General features: G+C 45.5%; 1 protein-coding gene across 2 annotated transcripts in view; it reads left to right on the top strand.

Moving 5' to 3' along the window:
* The window catches only part of RGL1 (ral guanine nucleotide dissociation stimulator like 1), a 212049-nt gene that overhangs the window by 181797 nt on the left and 9345 nt on the right, over positions 1 to 20907 (top strand). For both annotated transcript variants that reach the window (XM_036442504.2, XM_036442505.2), the window contains 8 exons: positions 63 to 166; positions 3420 to 3504; positions 8482 to 8571; positions 10922 to 11008; positions 12315 to 12347; positions 14903 to 15024; positions 16473 to 16562; positions 18142 to 18328. In XM_036442504.2, coding sequence (XP_036298397.1) covers positions 63 to 166; positions 3420 to 3504; positions 8482 to 8571; positions 10922 to 11008; positions 12315 to 12347; positions 14903 to 15024; positions 16473 to 16562; positions 18142 to 18328 — 798 coding nt within the window. The remainder of the gene's footprint in view (positions 1 to 62; positions 167 to 3419; positions 3505 to 8481; positions 8572 to 10921; positions 11009 to 12314; positions 12348 to 14902; positions 15025 to 16472; positions 16563 to 18141; positions 18329 to 20907) is intronic.

The raw sequence follows: 20907 nt of genomic DNA, 5'->3' as shown, positions 1-20907 counted from the left end.
GGCCAGCTCACTGTAGTATTGATATTTAAATGCCTTTTCTGTTCTAATCACTCTCCATATAGGAATGTAGGATCCTGAAGAATTTCTCCTCCTTGAGGGCCATCGTCTCAGCACTGCAGTCCAATTCCATCTACCGGTTAAAAAAGACGTGGGCTGCTGTCCCAAAGTAAGTTCCCAAGTGTCTGCTCCACTTGCTTTGGCCGAGGGATGAGTTGCTGCCTAAATGGTGTGGGTCCTCACCTTCAAAGCTCTTATTTGTAAAGAGAGGAACATATTTGAAAGCCCCTGTGTGCTCCAGGCAGGGAGCGTCTTACCCATAATCATTCATGAATTTGAGGCAGGGCCACGGCAGAAGCCACTCTCATTCTCACAGTGTGCCAGAGCCAAGGTCATGGGCTGCAGGGACCATTTTAAGGATGTGGAGTGGATTTAAGGATAGTCTGGATGTGGAGTGATGAAGTTACAGCCATTTGCCATTTTTTTATGTTGTTGTTGTTAATATATTTTTTTATTGATTTCAGAGAGGAAGAGGGAGGGAGAGAGACAGAAACTTCAATGATGAGAGAGAATCATTGATCGGCTGCCTTCTGCATGGCCCCCTCCCCTCTCCCCCCCCCTCCCCCCTGGGGATCAAGCCCACAACCTGAGCAAGTGCCCTGACCAAAAATCGAACCATGACCTTTTGGTTCATAGGTTGATGCTCAACCACTGAGCCACACCAGCTGGGCTGCCATTAGTTTAGGTTATGTTTAAGCCTCCCAAAGCCCTAAGCTGATCCAAGATGTGAGGGGTAACGTGTGCAGCCAGGACGTTGTTCTTGTGGCTTCACCAAGACTCCTTCCAGTTGTTTCTGCTTTGGCATGCGAAAAGCTAGCTTAGTGATGTTCAACACCTCTAACTGTTCCTCTCTGCTGTTTTCTTCACCTTTCCTGGTGTGGCCTTTGGAATAATTAATAACTTAATGTCCTTGTTATTTTGCCATCTCTCTCTCTCTCTCCCCCATTTCCAGAGCTTCCCTTGTAGACCAGAGGACGCTTTGCAAAGGAGGGAAGGTTGAGTGAGAAGGCAGTTCTGGCCCTGAGGCAGTACAGGCTGAGCGGCTGGGGGATGTGTCCTGGCTGCAGCCTAGGCCAGCTACATACCACAGGTCTGCCTAGGTTTGAGCTAATCAAGAAGTCAGGCTGTATCGGAAGAATGTGTAAACTGTTTATAGTCTATACTGTATGCAGTATAGTCCATTTCAGTCAGGAGAGAGGCCAGCTGGCTCCCTAGCAGGCTCGCTCTTGTGGAATTGGTGGGTTTGGTCCTTAGCGTAGGTCCAGCACTGACTTTCATCAATTCTCTCAGAGCTGATTAAGCCCAAAGGGACAAACACGCTCCAAACTGCAAGAGCCCCAGATTGGTAAAACAGAGTTTCCTAGATTTACGCTAAAATAGTGAGTGCCAGGGATCTCGAGGTTACTGATGAGCTCATAGTCCCAGTCGGAGGAGAGTCTACTTGGGAGAAGTGAAATTATTTATTACATAATCCTTTGGTGGGTAAAGGGGGAAACATTGAAATGGATGATCTTAATGCCTGGCATTGCAGAGCTGTAGAAACCAGCACCACTTGGACCCCAAAGCTCACGCTCTGCTTACGAAGCCGTTATCCCGCAATAGAATCATTGGCAGGCAGGCTTTTCAAAGTCCAGAGCAACTTTCTGAATTACCGTTCTGCACATGGGCTCTTTCTCCTCTGCATTCGTTTGAATAATCTGGTGACCGTGTGAAAGAGAGATTAGTTGATTGATTTTCCTCTGCACATACATGTTCTGAAAGGTAGGATCCTATAAAATTCTTAGATAAAAAGCCCTGGGGAAATAGGTGGGAAAGTCAGCTGTGTACAGAGTCCTCATCCTCAACACCCCCAACTTCAACTCCTTCTCCTTACCACTGCTCCCCAACTGTGGTATCAAAAGCAAAGGCATGGGCAGGTGCTAACATGCAGCCTTCTCTGATGGCAGTCAAGGGCAATCCTAGCTTTCTTTGGAGGCTGACAGATGGACCACTATGAAAAGCCGCTTAGCAAGCCGGAGACTTCTTTCACAGCAAACCTGAGGCTAAAACTTAAGTAAGAAAATCAGTGGACTTGTATCTTAATTTTCTTGGTTCATACGAGAAAGTCCATTCTTCCAGCTGCCTTTATTAACTATTCAAAACACACACCACACAATCAACCTCAGAGGTACGTTCTGCACAACATGGGGGCCTGGCTTGTTTCTTAGTTGGATGGTTGGTTCACGGCTGAGCAGGGATGCTGCAGAAGTGTCACAGTTCCTCAGAGAAGACACTTCTGTTATCAGCCTTACATATTTTCCGTTGCTAAATTCAAGTGACAGGGTTAAGATAGCTTACTGGGTTATCATTTTCCCTGTCACCCTTTATGTTAATAACTTTCAGTGGACAAAGAAGATGTCTATTTGTTTCTCTTTATTTAGCCTGACATGTAAATCAGTTTCTTAATTGATTTTCCAAAATATAAATCGCTTTCATGGTTTTCTTCATTATGAGAGCAATATTATACACGTGAAATAAGTTCTTAAGAGTGGCTTTCTCGTGATAATGAAATGCTGCATATGGAATGAAATTGCCCCTGTTAATCCTTTGCCTTCAGAATTATCCACTCAGTAACCCTGGAGAGGTGCGTGGGGAAAAGCATGAGGCCTATCGAGACGTAGTGAACAAAAAGGAGCAAGGACTTTGCATGTGTGATTCAGCTGGCTTTCACAGCAGTCTTGCAGGCAACTGCTGGTATTTCCATTGTCCAGATAAGAAACTTGAAACTCAGAAAAGAGAAGCAGCTTGTCCAAAATCACGTGATGAGCAAGTGGCGGAGTTGGGATTTGAACCCACTCCTCTGACTCCCAAGTCCATCTTGATCCCATCATCTACTCCGAGTCTGTGATTCAGGAGACTTGGGTTCTGTACCTGCCATGCTCAGCAGTTATTAGTGGAAACTTGGGCCAATCCCTGACCTTGGCATCTCCAGCTCTAAAAGGAGGGGACCGGCCAAGATAATTTCTCAGGTCCACGGGGCCGTGTGTGTTGCCAAGATAGATTTTATTTTTTCGGAAGAGAACATGTTCCAGTTGAACAATTTAATTCCCCAATTTAACAATATTTTTATGGTTATAAAACACATAGTTAGGAAATATCCCTCTCTTCACATAAGTGATCATATCTACTTAAAAAAAAAAAAAAGAAAAAAAGAAAAAAAAGCCATCCTGCAGGAAAAAGTCATTGGTTTCATCTGCTCATATCACTCTCTGACCCTGAGGTCAGTGTGATCCCTCTGTAGCTATAGGTGCTGGGAACAGCTGGGCTGAAGGTGTAGGTTTTCCTAACTTCATTTGTTCATATTTTCTTGATCCCTCTTACAGAGAGCGAATGCTAATGTTTGAAGAACTTTCTGACATCTTCTCAGACCATAATAACCATTTGACCAGCCGGGAACTGCTGATGAAGGTGAGGCATGGGTACGGGGTTTGGGGGGGGGGGGGGCACTCTTTACTCTGGAATCCATTCAAGGGAACAGTGGCTTGCAGAAGGTGGAGGGAGCGGGGGAGTGTGGTGAGGCTCCTTAAATTCCTGCAGTTGGAGAAAGCCTCAGGTGACTAGAAGGCAGCCTTTTTTTTTTTTTTTTTTTTTTTTTTTTTTTTTTTTTTAAATGCCTAATCTAAGAAGCTTGGGGCTGAGAAAATCCAAAGTCCAGCTCCTCAGCTTCACTTGTTACGCAACCAGATTGTGAAACTTGTGCTCATGTGGGTCCCTCTTTAACGAGCTGCTCCGCAAATACCAAGTGCTGGCAGTTAGGTGGGTAAGAGGCCCTGGAATAATTCTTCTCAGCAAAACATCTCCTAGAATGACAGAGGCCGAGCCAGCAATTCCACATCCTTTATTTGGACTGCGTTGCACAATCTGTCAGTCAGCAATATTTGTTGAATACCATATGATGCTGACTGCTGACCCCCGGGCCAGGTGAAGGTATAGCATGCTGCAGTTGACTGCTCCTGGCATTGGTTGCATACCTAATATGTGTAAAGCACTGGGCCAGCCTCTAGAGGTAGGAAGGTGGCTAACAGATCCTGTTTTCAGGAATTCACCTTCCAGTTGGTAAAGACACTAAATGAGAGTAAGTCCAAGATGCACATGACAGGCTCTGAACATTCATCAGAGATGAACACAGAGCAGATACCATCTTCATAGCCTTTCTATAAAGCGGACCTTATGATCCTCGTTTTGCAGGTAGCCAAGAGTCAGGTAAGTAACATGCCCTAAATCACACACGTGGTAGGCAGTGGAGCTAGATGGAGATACTACCTGGTGAGACTCTAAAACCTGTGCATTCTGACCCCTTGGGAGTAAGGGACAGGGTATATCGGGGACAGCTTGATAGAGAAGGTTAGTCAGCAGTTCAAAAAATATTGAGCATTCACTATGTGGTAGGTATTGAAGGTGCAACCATATTGAAGGCGGTCTCTGACTTTAAGGAGATGACAGTCTCATGGGGGAGGGAGAGGAGTGGATAGTTACAAAATAGCAGGAGATGCACCACCCTAGGGGAACCCTGAACAGGGCAACTAGAGGGTAGGATCCTTGTCCTTATTCTACTTTCCATAAATTGGAGACTATAATAGCATTTAGTCTACTGACCTCATGGAAGGGTTGTGAAGATTGACTAAGATAAAATATTTGAAAGCACTATGCTTATGTAAGTTATTTTTAGTATTTGACAAGCTATTGCCCCTGTTAATCCTTTGCCTTCAGAATTATCCACTTGTCCTTACTCTACTTTCCATAAATTGTAGACAGTAATAGCAGTTAGTCTACTGACCTCATGTAACCAAAGTATGCATGACACATGAAAATAAATGAAGTGTAAGTTGCATATGTGACCATAGGCAGACACTTGGAATAGGAGTGAAAGTCAAGTAGAGGTGGGGTGATGAAGGAAGGACCACTAGTTGATAACTGTTAGATTAGTCCTTTCCTCCAAGGGCACCTATTATGATCTTTCTGATTGTTCTCCTTCTAAGTCCTACTCATCCTTCATGTTGTCATGTACACTCTCCTCCTGGGAGCCTTCCTGGACACCCTCAGGCCTGACTAGTATTCCAGAGGAAGCCCATCATTCCTCTGACCTAGCACCTCTCATATGTCCCCCTGGCATTGCCTGTGTACTCCGCCTATCTCCCTACTGGGCTGCAAGCCTCTTTCAGTCGAGGCCTGGGTTTCCCTCTTTCACGGGTACATCCCTGTTGCCTAATACAGTGCCTGGCATGTAGCAGATGTTCAGAAACTATGTTTGATTGCATGAATTGATGGTTCTTACAATTTACATGATTTAAACAACTTGCCCACTATGAGCCCTTCTTAGAGAAGACGGTGTGAGCAGGCTAGTTTGTGCTGATGTATGATCCTGGATTTGGCCTACCTGCTCAACTGCACTCTATACAGTGATCGCTGAGATCACATTATTACTCCCTGCTCCACATCCCCCTGGATTTGCAGACTTTAAATGGAAACTCATCTGGCTGGAAGGAGATGGCTTAGTGGTCTCCCGACCAGTAGTAGAAAGCTAGACTGACTGGAGCCACACATTCAAATCGCAAGAGTTCTGAGTCATCCTTGCAAAGCAGATAAATGGGATAGTGTGCAGCTCATTGCCTGGTGACGGTCTTCTGGCTGAAACCTTAGTAGCAAAGCTATCTCTAGACATTAAAGGTCCCATAAACATTAACTGTAGAAGTTTACCTCAGTGCTCTAAGTTAAATTTCTTATGTAAGGCCCCACTCCCAAAGAAATGAGAAACTTGGCTATGAACTCAGGTAGTCTGTTCATTGTCATTAATGATAGTGGAATGTTGGGGCCAAGTGCACACGTACATGTAGGTCTCTTTCCAGTCATCTTTGTTGATCATTCTTTACTGTGAAATATATAATTCTGGGTGTTAATTCTCAGCACCGTTGTGAAAATGAAGTTAAGGTATTAGATTCTCAAAAGAACCATCCGGACTTAGACTGATTTGTGGTTGTGCAAGCTTAGTCTTAAATGGCCACTCTTCTCTTCTACTTCTGGGTAGATGTAATGAGTGAGGGAACATTATAATCAGCAAGAATCTATGGGTTTCCTTTTGTTAGGAAAAATTGTTTTTATTTTCCTCAAACATGATCTTAAACCTGTTACCTCCTTATGATTTCTATAACTTAGATAATTCTAAGCAGGTAAATTACAGAATCTACAAATTTCACAGGGAAGCGGAACATCACAAATCTCCCTGGTTCTTGGGACTCTTATGAGAATTCATCCCAGTTGAATTGACACAAGTAACTTCTAGAAAGGTCCAAGAATTTGGCTCTGGTACAAATGTACTGTTCAGTGAAGCCCCCAAATGCACACTCAGAGTTGGAGCAGGAAATTGCTAGGACTGTGAAGACCCACTCAAATAATTACCATTAGCTTTCAAGCTATAATTTAATCTACATTTATTGAGAAGGATCCCATGCTTGTGTGTCTCTGAATAGAAGAGGCCCCTCTCAGGCCAGGAACAGGATGAATGAGGGCCGCTGAACTCTGCTAAAGGTGGAAAGAGAGCTGGTGAGACTCAGGTGAGGAATTGGCACGAGAGAGGGAAGGAGGAGAGTGTTGAGGAGTGGGAGGCTTATGGAGGGAGAGATTTGGAATCCCTCTCAACATAGGTGATGATTAAGGTCTGGGGACTGGATAGTGTTTGCAAAGACATGAGTACAGTAAAAAACAGGAAGATGACTTTGATAGAAGAATTACTGAGATCATGTGAGTGAGAGCAGAGAAGAGGCAGAAGGAAAGAACCTGAGTGATGTAATCACAAAACCTGTCAAAAGCTTCAAGAAGTGTGGAGGGATTGGTGTGAGATGTTGCAGAGCAGAGGATGTAGGGCTGAGGAAGAAGAAACTGAAACTGTGGGATGTGGCAAATACGGATTCTTTGTGGACACCACGTTTGGAGGAACTGCGCTAGCCAACCATCCAGCAGTGATGGACGCTCCTCACGAAGTCATGAAGTCAGTGCATCTCCTAGCTCCCACCTCAGGGCATTGCCTCTCCACCAATGAGCAGGTTGTCAAGGTCCCCCCATCTGTGGTTCTCAGGAGCCTGTTAACTGTCCCGACACCCTTTGTCAGAGCTTTAGGTAAATCTGCAATCATTTCCTACATATTCCTCTGCCAGTGGTTAAGCAAGTGGAAGGGAGCCAGAAGGACTGACACACTGGCAGAGATGGACACTCTTACTACAGTCAGAAAGAATGGCTTTCTTACTCCAAGAAAATTCTCAAGAATTTGGGAGGACTCACAAACTCCTGGCCCAGGAAAAACTCTAAGTAGGAGATTGTTAAATGGTAATGCTCCTGATTATCCTCTGTCACAGGGAGAATTAAAATGGACAGTAAGTCACTGTGGGTTCTGTCCCCAGTGGTGTCCTTGGGCCTGGGTTAAGGGTTGTGAGTGACAGAAGGGAATTGAACCTCCCTGCCATGAGGAAGGCCAAGTCACCGAGAAAGACCCTTTAGCATCTGTAAGAGAGTGAAAGGCCACAGGCTATGAAAACGTAATGAACCCAGGAAAACTGACTGAAGGAAAACTAATGCAGAGGTTATACGCTACTGAACCGTGCAATTTGCCTCCCATTCATACAGTTCCTGGAAAATGAGAACTTAACAAGGCTGAAACCACAAAACGGAAAACACTTTATGTTCAGTCAGCAAACTCAAGATGAGTCATTATGTAGAAGAGTTTTAAAAAGTTTGTTGTTACAACAGAGGGAGGCGGGAAGGGACAGTCATCTGTCCTCAGGCACCCAGAGGAAGGGTTGACGTGTAAGAGTTCTAACCTGAGAGGCAACTTGAGAGGCTTGACCGGGGGAGAAACCGGGGGAACGTGTACGAAGTCCTGGCTTTCACAGATTCGCGCTGTGCCCAGTACTGGACTTCCTCAAAGAACTTCCGGTACAAAAGTTTCACTTGGCTAAGAAATACCACAGAAATAGTCCCTTTTCTTTCACAGAATGCTGGCCCATGCACTTCGGGCCAAGAGCGAGAAATCACACGATGTCTAGGGGAAGAGGTCTTCATTTCCAGGCCGAGGGATCTGGGATGTGTAAAAAATTGTCTCCCCTTCCAGGAATTGCCTGTCTTACAGTGACCATTAACTTTATACCCAAACCATGGCTCTTATTCCCATGCAGGGGGGTACGGGATAATCCAAGGCCCCAGGTCTTTCTACAAATAGACCACTTGTAACCAGCCAGCATGGATTTGCATAATTCAGCTGGAGCCCACTGCGGCCTCTCATTTTGCCTGCCATCCAGACAGTTGTGTGGAGGGTCCGTGCCAGTAGTAGGCGCCACTTCACTTCTTCCCAGGGTCCTTCTCCATCACTCTCCTCTGTGTGTGCTTCTCTTTCAGGAAGGAACCTCCAAGTTTGCCAACCTGGACAGCAGTGTAAAAGAAAACCAGAAGCGGACGCAGCGGCGGCTCCAGCTGCAGAAGGACATGGTACGTGCCCCAGGTTCTTCCCGAGGCCCACGGGAGAGCCGCCTGGGTGGGGAGCGGCCCCCCGTGCCACCAGCACCTTCATCTGCAGGGGCCCAGGCTTTCATGAGCGTCCTCCCCCCTCCTGGCCTGTTTGCTCTCAGTCACCCTGAGGATCTGCAGGAAAGGAAAGGCGGTATTACTCCCGTTGGACCCAGCAGGAAGTAAACACTGAGAGTCCCGGATCATGGTGCTCTCTGGGGCACTTTTTCTCTGTGAGGAACATTCTGCTGCAGATAGACTTCCGTTCCTCTTGCTGTCTTCCTCCACCCACTCCTGCCCTGAGAAGCTGCTGCCACCTTGGCCTTGAGACCTCCTGGGCTCCACTCTCTGATGGGAATGCCTCCATAGTCAGCTTTGCACACGTGGTGGCCCAGGACCAGGGGGGACAGAATGTCTGCTCCCGGGAGGATTTGATCACATGCTGGGAGATCTCATTTGCTCCCACCCTCTAGTTGGTTCCCAGCTCTCCTAACCCCAAGGGCCAGCCAAATCTTTCTCATTTTCAATACTCAGAGGAGCGTCAGGCCTCCCTCCTTAATAAGGATTGTTATTATCATCGTTAGCTTCACTTAAAAAGCTCCCCTAACTATAAGCATAGAAGAGGGAAAGCAGAGAGAGGAGACTAGAGACTGAAAACTCTGATATTCTCATCCTGTTTATAGAGGACTTGTCTTTGGAAAGCTGCACATAAGTCGGGAACGTTCTTGACTGATAGGGCTCTGCTGTAACATAAAGCCATACAAATGTACACCATTTCCAACTCTTCAGTGGTTCAAAGACAAGTTAAAAATAGCTGTTAAAAAAAAGAAGATAATTTTGGTCCAGGATGAGACCTTGAGTGCATAATGGGGAAGGACGAGCTGCCACTGACGTGAGCCCCTGAAGGACGAGGCCCTCCTTGGCGTGACCCTCACCGGGCAGAACTGGCGAGGAAGAGCCACCTCGTGGTGTGCAGGTGCCTTGTCCTGGCTGAGACTCGAGGTTTCTTTTGGCCAGAATTTCCTAAGGGCCTCCGTGGGATTCAGAAGGTGACCATGGAAGTACCCTTTTATTTTATTTTCAACATCATTAGTGCTTGGTGCCTATGAAGAACAGAGATGACTTTAGAGGAAATTTGGTGAAATTAATACAGTGTATACTTGCAGTTGAAGTATTTCTACCTGATTGCCAAGGGCCAATTTATTTATTTATTATTATTTTGGAATTTACAGAGAGGTTCCAGGTAGTGCATAAGTTTCTGTGAACCCTCACCCAGTTTCCTTTCGTGGACATCTTCCATGACCATGCACACCTGTCATGCTGAGACACGGACCCTGGCAGGCCACTGCTGCCTACAGGGCAGCCCTTACTTGCATCTCAGCACATTTCTGTTAGTGTCTTCTTTCTGTTCCAGGGTCCGACCCAGCATATCCCCCTTGTTCAGTTGTCATGTCTCCCAATCTCCTCCTATCTGTTCCAGTCCTCAGTCTTGCCTTGTTTTTCATGACCTTGACAATCTTAAGGAACACTCTTCTGGTGCCCTTAGAATGCCCCACAGTCAGGGTGAGTCTGTTGTCTTCCTAGTGACTAGACTGAAGTTATGGGTTTGGGGAAGACTGTCACAGGGTGAAGTGCCATTTTCATTGCATTCTAGCAAGGAGCGAATGACATGACAACAGGGTGACATACAGTGTCACCCATGATATTAGCCTTCATGCCTTGATTCATGTCGAGTTTGCAAGGTTTTCCCCTTTAAAGTTACTCCTTCTCTCTCTCCCTCCTGTGCTTTGGAATTGAGTCATGAAGTCTAGACCAAGGGGCCATTGTATCGGCACATTGCACCCTCTTGTGGTACACACTCCTCTCCCGTGTAGCGGCCCGCCCCTTCTGATGGCGAGGCCATCCCTCTCCAGGCCATTCCTCACCATCGAGTGTCCACTCCTCCGAAGGAAAAGAGACATCTGTGGCCTGAGCCTGAGCAACATACAAGCCCCCTGTAGGCACTCTTATCTGGTCTCCTGGCTTTGAGGCTCAGTTTTTAAAACTTTGAAAGTCAGATATTAGATGATGAGCTTCTTGTCCTATTTGTGTAGGAATTTTCAACAATTCATCCGTGGGATTAGTAACAATGGCCCCAAATTAGGCCCTGAATGGTTCTGAATTCAACTTGTCAAGGCTTACCTGGCCATTCAAAGATTGTTGCTTCCTTCTGCGAATGGGCACGTTGCCGAACGTAGCCCACAGCAGGTCCATTTGCTCCAGCATGGAGGTTATTGAAACCCGTAGGCTTGTCAGTAACAGCCAAGACAGTTTTGTTGTGCTTCCTTCTCAGGGGCTGATGCAGGGCACTGTGCCCTACCTGGGCACCTTCCTGACCGACCTGACGATGCTCGACACCGCTCTCCAGGACTATATCGAGGTGAGTTCTGTGCAGGTGGCGACATTGCACCTGCAGCCTTCTCATTGGGTACCCAAAAGAGAAATGCACTTTTTTTGTTGGTGTGTCCATGGTGTCCATGGCACTGTGCTAGATGCTATGAAGAATACAGAGACGAGTAACCAGAAGTGGCTCACAATCCCATGAAGGTAGATGTCAAAGCTGGCAGGGTTGATAGAAAATTAAGAATTCAAACAGATGCAGTTTGGTAAGAGGGGAGGTCATGATTAGTTCCACGTGAGGAAAGAGATGGCAAGACCTTATGAAGGAATGGGTTTGAGCAAGAACTTAATGTTGAGTTGGGCTTTGGGAAGGGGTAAGATGCCCTAACATTCCATCCGATCTGGTGGGGTAGGGAGTCAAGTTCATGGATTTTTAAGTATTCCACATTTTCTTTCTTATTATCTGCTCTGAGGCAGCCACACTTGGGCATGCGTGTGTGCTGTTCCTCTTTCTCTCTTTCAACAGGAAAGGAGCTGGACCCAGTCAAATTAGTTACTTTTTAGTAACTACTAAACTATTAAGTGGAGAATAAATTTAATATCAGAATGAAAGTGAAGGATATGTTTACGTTCATCTCTCCCCCATGGTTATCACATGTAATCAGCCTTTATTAGAAGGAGTAGCAGTAATTTTGCATACACCTACCTCCGAGTTCACGTGAATGTTGTGGACATGCTCATTCACGTTGCATTTGCTATGTCTCTTTACATCCTCTGCCTCAGCTTATCTCAGGAAACACTCATCAGAGTTGGGAATTTTGGGGAGTGACCAAGGATTTAGAGGTTAAATTCAACCTTCTGATAATAGGAGCTGGGGGATGAAGAATTGAAACTTAACTTTTCATGATGCTGTGTAGAAGAGACTTCCCTTTTGATAAACCATTGACAATTTGGTTCCTGGTATGAGTCAAGGACCATCTGTTTTTGTTACTTTTGGTTAAAAAAAAAATGTAATGAAACATTTACTCAAGTTCTTGCTCTTCTTGGTTCTGCAAATGTATTTGGATTCTGAATTGTAATTCCTCAATCATTTCTGTTTTAGTTATTTAAGAGAAGGCTGTTTGCCTATGCTGTCCTTTTATAATCAAAAGAATATTTTTCTAGAAGCAAACAATGCTTTCTTTCCTCCATAGTAGCTGTAATTATAGTGCTATTGATATTGATGACTTTATTTTAATCTTAAGTAAAACTTTGATTGATTTTAAAAGGCCTAGAACAACACAGGGCTTGGCTGTGTTTCAAAGTAGTTTGGTTTGTCACACACCCTCTCTCTTAATTCCTTTCAGGGTGGGCTGATCAACTTTGAGAAAAGGAGAAGGGTAAGTGGAGATCTTGGCTGTGATTTTCCATGTGACTTTATCTGGGCATGACAGAATGAAAGAAGTGGGGACTTACATTTTTTTGGCAGAGGCAGAAAAAAATGAATTAGCATTTATTGAACATTTGTCATATACCACTGTGTTCAGCATGCTCCCATACATTATCCCCCTAAGATCCCCCTGAGGTAGATTTCTCATCCTCAGTTCAAAGGCGAGGAAACCAGGACTGAGTGAGATGAAGTCACGTGGCCAGATAGTGGCAGAGCCAGGGCTCACATCCTGCCCTGCCACTGCAGAGCCCACCTTTCTTTCCTTGCACTTCCTTCCCCCCTTCTTTACAGTTGGCTTCAGTAATAACAGGTTCATCTTATAAGGGTTTCATAAGAGTAAATGACATAGGAGAATTAATAAAGATGGTTAACTCTTTTTTGTAGAATATTAATCATAGCAATTCTTTTTAAAAAATATATTTCTTTATTGATTTCAAAGAGGAAGGGAGAGAGAGATAGAAACATCAATGATGAGAGAAAATCATTAATCAGCTGCCTCTTGCATGCCCCCCTCGGGGGATCGAGCCTGCAACCTGGGCACGTGCCCTTGGTGGGAATTGAACCCAGGACCCTTCATTCTGCAGGCCAACGCTCTATCCACTGAGCCAAACCAGCTAGGGCAAAATGGTTAACTCTTATGGGTCTATTTGAGAGAGGAAAGGAAAGAGTCTTCATTATTATTTGAAGAATTATTCTTTTTTTTTCCTGTCAGCATAGGAAAGGGTGTTCAACATAAATTTTAACTTTTTGTGTGGACAGTAGAATAATTCTGCATTGCACTAAAAAAAAAAATAATAATAAGACAGAAAGCTTTGAAAATTTGGTATGGCTTTAGTGTTGATGTGGTGTAGTTAAATAGCTATTTAAAAGATTCAAAGGAAAACAAGTGGAAAAAAGAAATAACTTCACCCCAGAGGACTCTTACTGTTCTTCAGTCATTCATTCACTCTTTGATTCCACGAATGCCGATTGCATACATTAACTACCATGGGCTAGGCACTGTGATAGGTTTGGGTATTACATACAAAACAGCGCTCACTAGCCTTGGAAAGCCCGCAATCCAGAAGGAAGGTGAACACACAAGAAGGCAATTATAAGGCAATCTGATGAGGGCTTGTGAGCAGGAGTGGGTATTATAGGAGCCTGCAGGAGGGGGATCTATCCCCCAATTCATGGGGTCAGAGAAATTTTCAGAAGCAAATGACCTTGAAGTTAAAACTAGAACTCTAGGAGCTGAGCAAGCTGAGTTCACTAGTGACAGAGTGTACTAACCTAGACAGATGTAAGACTTCTGTCCTTGGCAGAGTATGCTTTCTTCTGTAGCCAACGATAAATGTTGCCTGAGGATTCTAAGACCAAGGGTGGAGATCATTGGAGGGGAAACTGACACCATAGACTGCCAGTTGTTGAGTTACCTCTGTCATGTCCTGTAAGGGTAGAACACACTGTTGTTGCCTCCAGTTACCCATCTTTGACCTTTAACATCAGAATAATCATGGATGGTAATCTTTTTCCCTTTAAGACTAGCATGCAGGACTCTTGGAAAGTTTGAGTACCCTTTAAGACTAGCATGCAGGACTCTTGGAAAGTTTGAGTATAAAACCTAAGGCTAAAGCTTATACTCATAGCTGACTTAAAAGTCCTTTTTGATGCATCTAAGGAAGTATAAATAATTTTGGACATAATTATATACTTGCTTCTCTTGTGAGCTTTAAAGACTTGGTTAAATGATTTACTGGAGTAGTAAAAACCCGAGGATTAGGGAAATCTAAACAATCTAGTTTGTGAGGCACCGAACTGTTTTGATATTTGAACAAACCACAACTTATTTGTTGAGGGGTAAGAGTTGAAGATGAGGGTGGTGAACTTGGGAACTTCCAAATATTTTTGTTTATCTTTTAGAAGTATTCGATTTAAAAAATAACTTTTTTATCTTTAGCATTAAAATAGAAAAGAACAAAAGGAAGTCACCAAGACCTTAGGTAGTAACTAATTTGGGTTGCTTTGACAGAGTATTTTATTCACACAAATTGCTTTGTTCAGGGGAACGGAGGATTGGCAATTAAAGCAGACAAGACCTTCAGAAATTCTAAGTTAGAATTTCTAAGCGTTACTCAGCTATTTTATTTCTAAGGAAAGCAGTACTTTGGAGTTCCTCTAGATGATTTAAAAAAAATATTTTATTGATTTTTTTTCACAGAGAGGAAGAGAGAGGGATAGAGAGTTAGAAACATCGATGAGAGAGAATCATCTATCAGCTGCCTCTTGCACACCCCCCACTGGGGATGTGCCCGCAACCAGGGTACATGTCCTTGCCTGGAATCAAACCCGGGACCTTTCAGTCTGCAGGCCGACGCTCTATCCACTGAGCCAAACCGGTCCCGGCTAGATGATTTTTTCCATCATTTATCCTAATGTGGCATTTTTTTTCCTTCATGTTGAAAAGATGTGTATTTGGTTGGCCTTATTACTCACTCTTTCTTTTTGGTGTCCTGTCTGCTTTAGGAATTTGAAGTGATTGCCCAAATAAAGCTCTTACAGTCTGCCTGCAACAGCTACTGCATGACTCCAGACCAGAAGTTCATCCAGTGGTTCCAGAGGCAGCGGCTCCTGACAGAGGAGGAGAGGTAGGCAGGCCTATTGCCCACCACGGTGGAGCTGTGGTACTGGCGAGGGGACCACCACACCCAGTTCCTCATGTGGCCATTTTTTCAACAGCTGTTTAGTGAACAACTACTAGACCCTAGACCCTCAGGTTTCAAAGGATACTGATGTAGCAGCAACAGCTGAATTGATGACATTGGAAGATGTGCTTTCAGATTCTTGCTCTGCCATTGATTATCTCTATAACCTTGAACGAGTCACTGACTCTTCCTGATCTTCAGGATGTTCTTGTTTAAGATGTTTGTGAGGATTAAATAAAATCCTATTTGGGGAAAACATTGCTAAAGTGCTTACATCATCACCACCACCACAACCAATCATCACCATGCTGTCACTGTTGTGAGTCGGTACCAGCTTTCAGTCAGAGAGGGAGGCAGCTCATGAAGAACTGAAGTAAAATGCTGCAGGATCTCCAGGCAGGAACAGGATGGGGGGAAGCAGGGAAGCTGGCCATGAAGTGTTCCCATTTGGGCGGGTCTGGGAAGGAGTATGGGTTGCACCTGGAGAACTAGAGAAGAACATTCCAGAGAGAAGGCTTGGAGGTCTGACATGCTTGGTGTTTGGAGGGACAGTGAGAATTCTGGGGTGGCTGGGACACAAGGGGCAGGTTTCGGAGTAGTCGTTGGGGGAGTGTGGGAAGGTACATTAACTGCAGAATGTTGGCCCTTCAATGGTGTCGGCTTATCGTGTAGCCCAGAGGAATAGAGTCTGCAGGCCACATTGGCCCACTGCATGCTTTTACATTTTTAAATGGTTGGAGTCAGCTAGGGGGGAAGGGTGTGTGAGGGGGCAAGGGTGAGGAGAGGAGAGACAGAGGATGTGACATGGGGCAGTTATTTAAAATTCAGATTTTATCCATGAATACAGTTTCATTGGAACATAGCCCATTCATTCACATTGTATTTAAGATTGCTTTCGTGCTTTCAAGGCAAAGTTGAACAGTTGCCACAGAGACCATGCAGCCTGCAAAGCCTGGTCCTTTACAGAAAGTATACACACGCACACGCACGCACGCACATACACACACACACACACACACTCGCACATATATACACATACACAGTAATAGGAGGGAGACAGAGAGAGATGATTCTTCCCCAGACTTAGCAGTGGGAGGAGAATGACCAGGAAACAGAATGGAATCAGCCTTTGATGCTGCTACAAAGCACACATCCATGTATTTGACACGTGGGACTAACCGGCCTCAGTGTGTATGCTTGTGGGAGTGTTGGGAGGAGGCATGGGTGTAAATTTGTAAGATCTGGCCACTGAGTCAGTGCCCTCAGTACAACATGGTACATATCTTTTATTTTGAGTAATCAGAACCCTCCTCTAAAATAAAACCAACAAATCACATGAATTTCAACCTCTAATTGCCAAGCCCTAACCTCGCGTCCCTTCTCTTCCCCAGCTACACCCTGTCCTGTGAGGTAGAAGCTGCTCCTGACGCCAGCACCACCTCGCCCAAGCCCCGGAAGAGCATGGTGAAGAGGCTCAGCCTGTGAGTGTCACGCAGGGTCCTGGGGCTCCAGGGCCCCTTCAGAATGGGAGAGAGGAAGGGTATTCAACACAGACGCCCTGAGTTAGAATTAACCTTCACAAAGTAGAATGGCCTCATTAAGTTGCACAGCTGGAAGAACCCAAAGGTTCTGTCTTGTATGTATTTTATAATTTTGTGTTGTGAGCTCATTTTTATCAGAGAATTCTTTGCAGCCTGGGTTGAACATATATTTCTCCAGAAATGTGTGTGTGTGTGTGTGTGTGTGTATTCTAGTTTCTTCAGGAGTATTACTGTCCTGAGAGTTCCTAGAATGCTTAGTAGCAAATCTAAGATCACATATGATTTCTGGAGAGACGTTTTTCTTTATTTTATTGATTTCAGAGGGGAAGGGAGAGAGAGATAGAAACATCAATGATGAGAGAGAATCATCGATTGGCTGCCTCCTGCACGCCCCACACTGGAGATCAAGCCTGCAACCAGGCATGTGCCCTGACCAGGAATCAAACCGTGACCTCCTGGTTCATAAGTCGATGCTCAACCACTGAACCATACTGGCAGGGCTCCAGACACTTTTCTTTCACCCAAACTCAGGCAGAGACAGAGAAGCTGCCCTGCTGTCTTTCTGTGCCAACAGGAGATATTGTTCTAGCCCATCTTTTCACTAAGGATGCAGCCCTCTGAGGGTCCTGTCTGTATGGAAGGGGTCTCAGTTCCCACTCCCTGCCTTACCCAGCAGCAGCCCTCACCTGTGGGGCTGCGTATGTGCTAAACCACATGTGTCAAACACAAGGCCCGCGGGCCAAATCCGTCCCGCCAGGCCTTGCAATGTGGCCCGCACCGCGCTGTCATCACTGCACTCCTCTGCGTTTCCATCACAATGACAGTTTATGACTGTTCAGTAAACCATTTGGCCCGCGATTTAGGCTGGATTTTAGATTTTGGCCCCTTCTCTGATTGAGTTGGACACCCCTATGCTAAACCCATGCCCTCATTTGCCGAGGCTGGCGCCTCCCACGCCCCACCCAGAGCAGCTGCAGGACCAGCTCACATGCTCAGGCTTCAGTTCCCTTCCTCTCTGGCCTTTAGGGATTTTCCCTACTATCTCATGCCCAACTTTAAAAAGGTTTTTTAATGTTTCTTATCAAGTTGTTTTATAGTGAAGTGATTTAGATAGTACAGTTCATCCACTCATAGGAAACAGAACCTGCCTTCTTGGTTTCTTATCTACTCACGGCCAGTCTTCTTCACCCACATGGAGTTCGTCTTATGATGGGATTTTGATTCTGTTTAAAAAAAAAAAAAGAAAGAAAAGAAGAACACTTGACCTAGAAAGACCTCAGATTAACATGGCTTTTGGTTCAGCTAAGCAATCTGTGTGTTCTCTGAGGTTGGAAATAATCCACCAGAACAAGATATTTACTATGATCTGTTAGAAACGTTGTAGCAAATGTTTTCCTAAAATAATAAGGACAGAGCACACAAGATTGAGAAAACATCAAGGATTTAACACAAAAATATTTGCTGGATCACGGATTCTAGATCTGTAAGAGCCAAACGCCTGGCATTGTGTTTTCTGCAGACTGTTTCTGGGGTCGGACATCATGACCAGTACCACTCCCAGCAAAGAGCAGCCCAAGTCCACGGCCAGCGGGAGCTCTGGCGAAAGCATGGACTCCGTGAGTGTGTCCTCCTGCGAGTCCAACCACTCCGAGGCCGAGGAGGGCTCCATCACCCCCCTGGACACACCCGATGAGCCTCAAAAAAAGGTACGGCCTTACCCCCTCCCCTAATTCCTAATTCAGGCATCCGGCCTGGTGTTTGCCACGTGGGGCACCCCTGTTTTCAGGTTGTCACTCCACAGTCTTTGGAAAGGCATGTTTTTAATAGGTGACAAAAGCGGACTTCTAGCTGGGGACTCATTCCTTACAGACGCAGGCCCCAAAGCAAGGGGCTGATTGGTTTATTTCTCTAGATTTTGAAATATTGTCCCGTACCCACACTCAAAGGCAGCCGGAGGATTGTAACCTATAACCCGGGCAACACTTTAAAGAGGAGATGTAGGATTTTCCTAGAAGGAGCAAAAAGTCAAGAGACAGAGATCTGTCAGCTTCTTGTTGTCATACCTGGTCTCTGCTAACCTTTTACCACAATAATGTTGAATAGCAAAGCACTTCCAAACTCGGTGCTCAAAACAACAGCCATTTATTCTCTGTCGTGCACAGCAGGCTGGCTGCTTTGGGTTGGGCTTGGTCCTAGGCCATGGGTTTGGTCCAGGTCTGCTCTGTCTGCCTTCCATTCTTTTTGGAGTAATGGGCTAAGACAGATGCATAAGTGGGCAATCCCCACCCATAAGTACACATTAAGCCTTTGCCTGGATCCTTTTTATTGGCCAAAGCAAACCATGTGGCCAAATCCCACATAAATAAAGGAGGCAGAGAACTACATTTCAGTTCTGGTGGGAGGAACTGAGGAGTCACAGAGCAAAGGGCATGAATGCAGAGGAGGGTAAGGAACTGGTAACATTGATTCCGTCTACCATGTTCCCCCAAAAGGAAAGTGATGAGAGGTGATAAGAGAATTCCCAGAGAGGACTTCCATTTCCATGTTGCATAAATAAATGAAAACCAATGATCCATCTTAATCTTATACAGATCTGCATCAGTTGTTGGTCACTGAGCTAGAAAGAGAAGCATCCACTTTGACATGGCTAGAATTTGCACCATTTTGGGAAGTTTGGGGTTATACACTCTCGCTGTGTAAGTGTCTTCTGGCCCTTGGGTTATGCTTAGGCCAGTGAGGTGGAGTGTCACTAACAGTCCTTCATTGTGTGCATACCCACTGTGTATTCGCACTGAGGCCAGAGAGAAAACTGGTGACAATACCACCTGGACATGCAGGGGGGGTCTGTGTGCTCTTTCACATGGTGTTCCAAGCAGCAGCAGCAACCCGGGGCCTCAGGTGCCCTTGTCACAAAGTCGCCAGTGCAGGGGGACACCATGCTCTGGGCCCATCTCCGAGATGACTCCGGGGCTGCCCCAGCCGAGTGTCTCGCCCCTCTGTTTTGGAATCCAGATAACACTGTCCAAATCGTGAGGAAAGTCTCTGCAAACACATGGGCACTTTTCCTAAGCCAAGGGCGTGATCCATCTCCGTGACCTTGACCTGTGGCATTGCATCTGTCAGTCTGGAGTGAAGTCTCATTATTCACCTTGGGACAGGCCTTTATGGTTTGTAGGCCCCTTTTCTGATGATGGACATTGTGCAGAAGTGACAACTGAGGTATCGCCCACATCTTTGTGGGATTTCTGCCCGGTCAGGAAGGAGATAGAATCTCATTCGCACCTGTTGCTGCAATGGACATGCACGGAGGTCCAGGCCATCCCTTCTCTAACGACACCGAAGCCCAGCGTGTCCTTTACTCGCCCTTGCTTCATTCCTTCTTGTCTCCCCGATCATGCCGGTGCTTCAATTTCTTGCACGAGTCAGATATTTTTATTCTTTAGATGAACCTGGCTCTGGGGCAGGAATTTCTGTAGGTTTAAAAATGAGTCATTGAATTGGATGCAAGTAGTTACTAGGCTTCAGCATCCCTGAAAGCTAACGGGAAAGGCCTCGGTTGTCCTGCTCAACTCATAGCTGCCCCGGTGACCTCCACAGCCCTTCCTGCTCTGCGATGCTGCAGCCTCCAGGCTGGCGCTCTGCCTTCCCCACCGGCTGTTTAGTAAAGTTTAATCCCCTCCCATCTTCACTTCCTTCATCACAATTTCCAAACATTTATTCTCACACTTGCCCCTCAGAGTAAATCTGAGGATGGGGCTCCTCAGATGGTCTGTTTATAGCTGCTGTGACCCAGCTTTCTCTCCCAGGCTTTACCTTAATTATAAATGTCATTAAGATCATGGGAAACCTACCAGAGGACAATGAATTTATATGAAGGAAAAATAAGGTGATGAAGTTGAACCAGTAATGGAACAGGGGCTCTCTCGGCTCTGTGAGGTATACTGGAGGCAGAGTGAGCCTATCGATTACCCACCATCCGCTGGCCCTCACACTGAGCCCTGGTTCATTCACTCGGGAGCATAAGGAGAAAATGTAACTAAGCCATGTTACTATGGAGCCACAGTGAGATGCCTGCATTTCAGAGCTGAAACACCAGCTTGTCAGGCTCTAATTGAACTGACCATGCAGAATGCAATGCATGCTGATGCCACAGGAGGAAGTCCAGTGGAGCAGACTCCATTTTATTCAGAAGCCAGGTATCAGAACACTAAGTTCTTGGAGCTCTATTTCCATGGAAAGGTAGACTGGTATGAAAGAAGTTAATGTCATTTACTTTTTAAAAGAC

This window comes from Pipistrellus kuhlii, unplaced genomic scaffold (assembly GCF_014108245.1).
Source record: "Pipistrellus kuhlii isolate mPipKuh1 unplaced genomic scaffold, mPipKuh1.p scaffold_m20_p_18, whole genome shotgun sequence".
In the NCBI taxonomy this organism is placed as follows: Eukaryota; Metazoa; Chordata; class Mammalia; order Chiroptera; family Vespertilionidae; genus Pipistrellus; species Pipistrellus kuhlii.
This window is presented reverse-complemented; position numbering and strand designations above follow the sequence as displayed.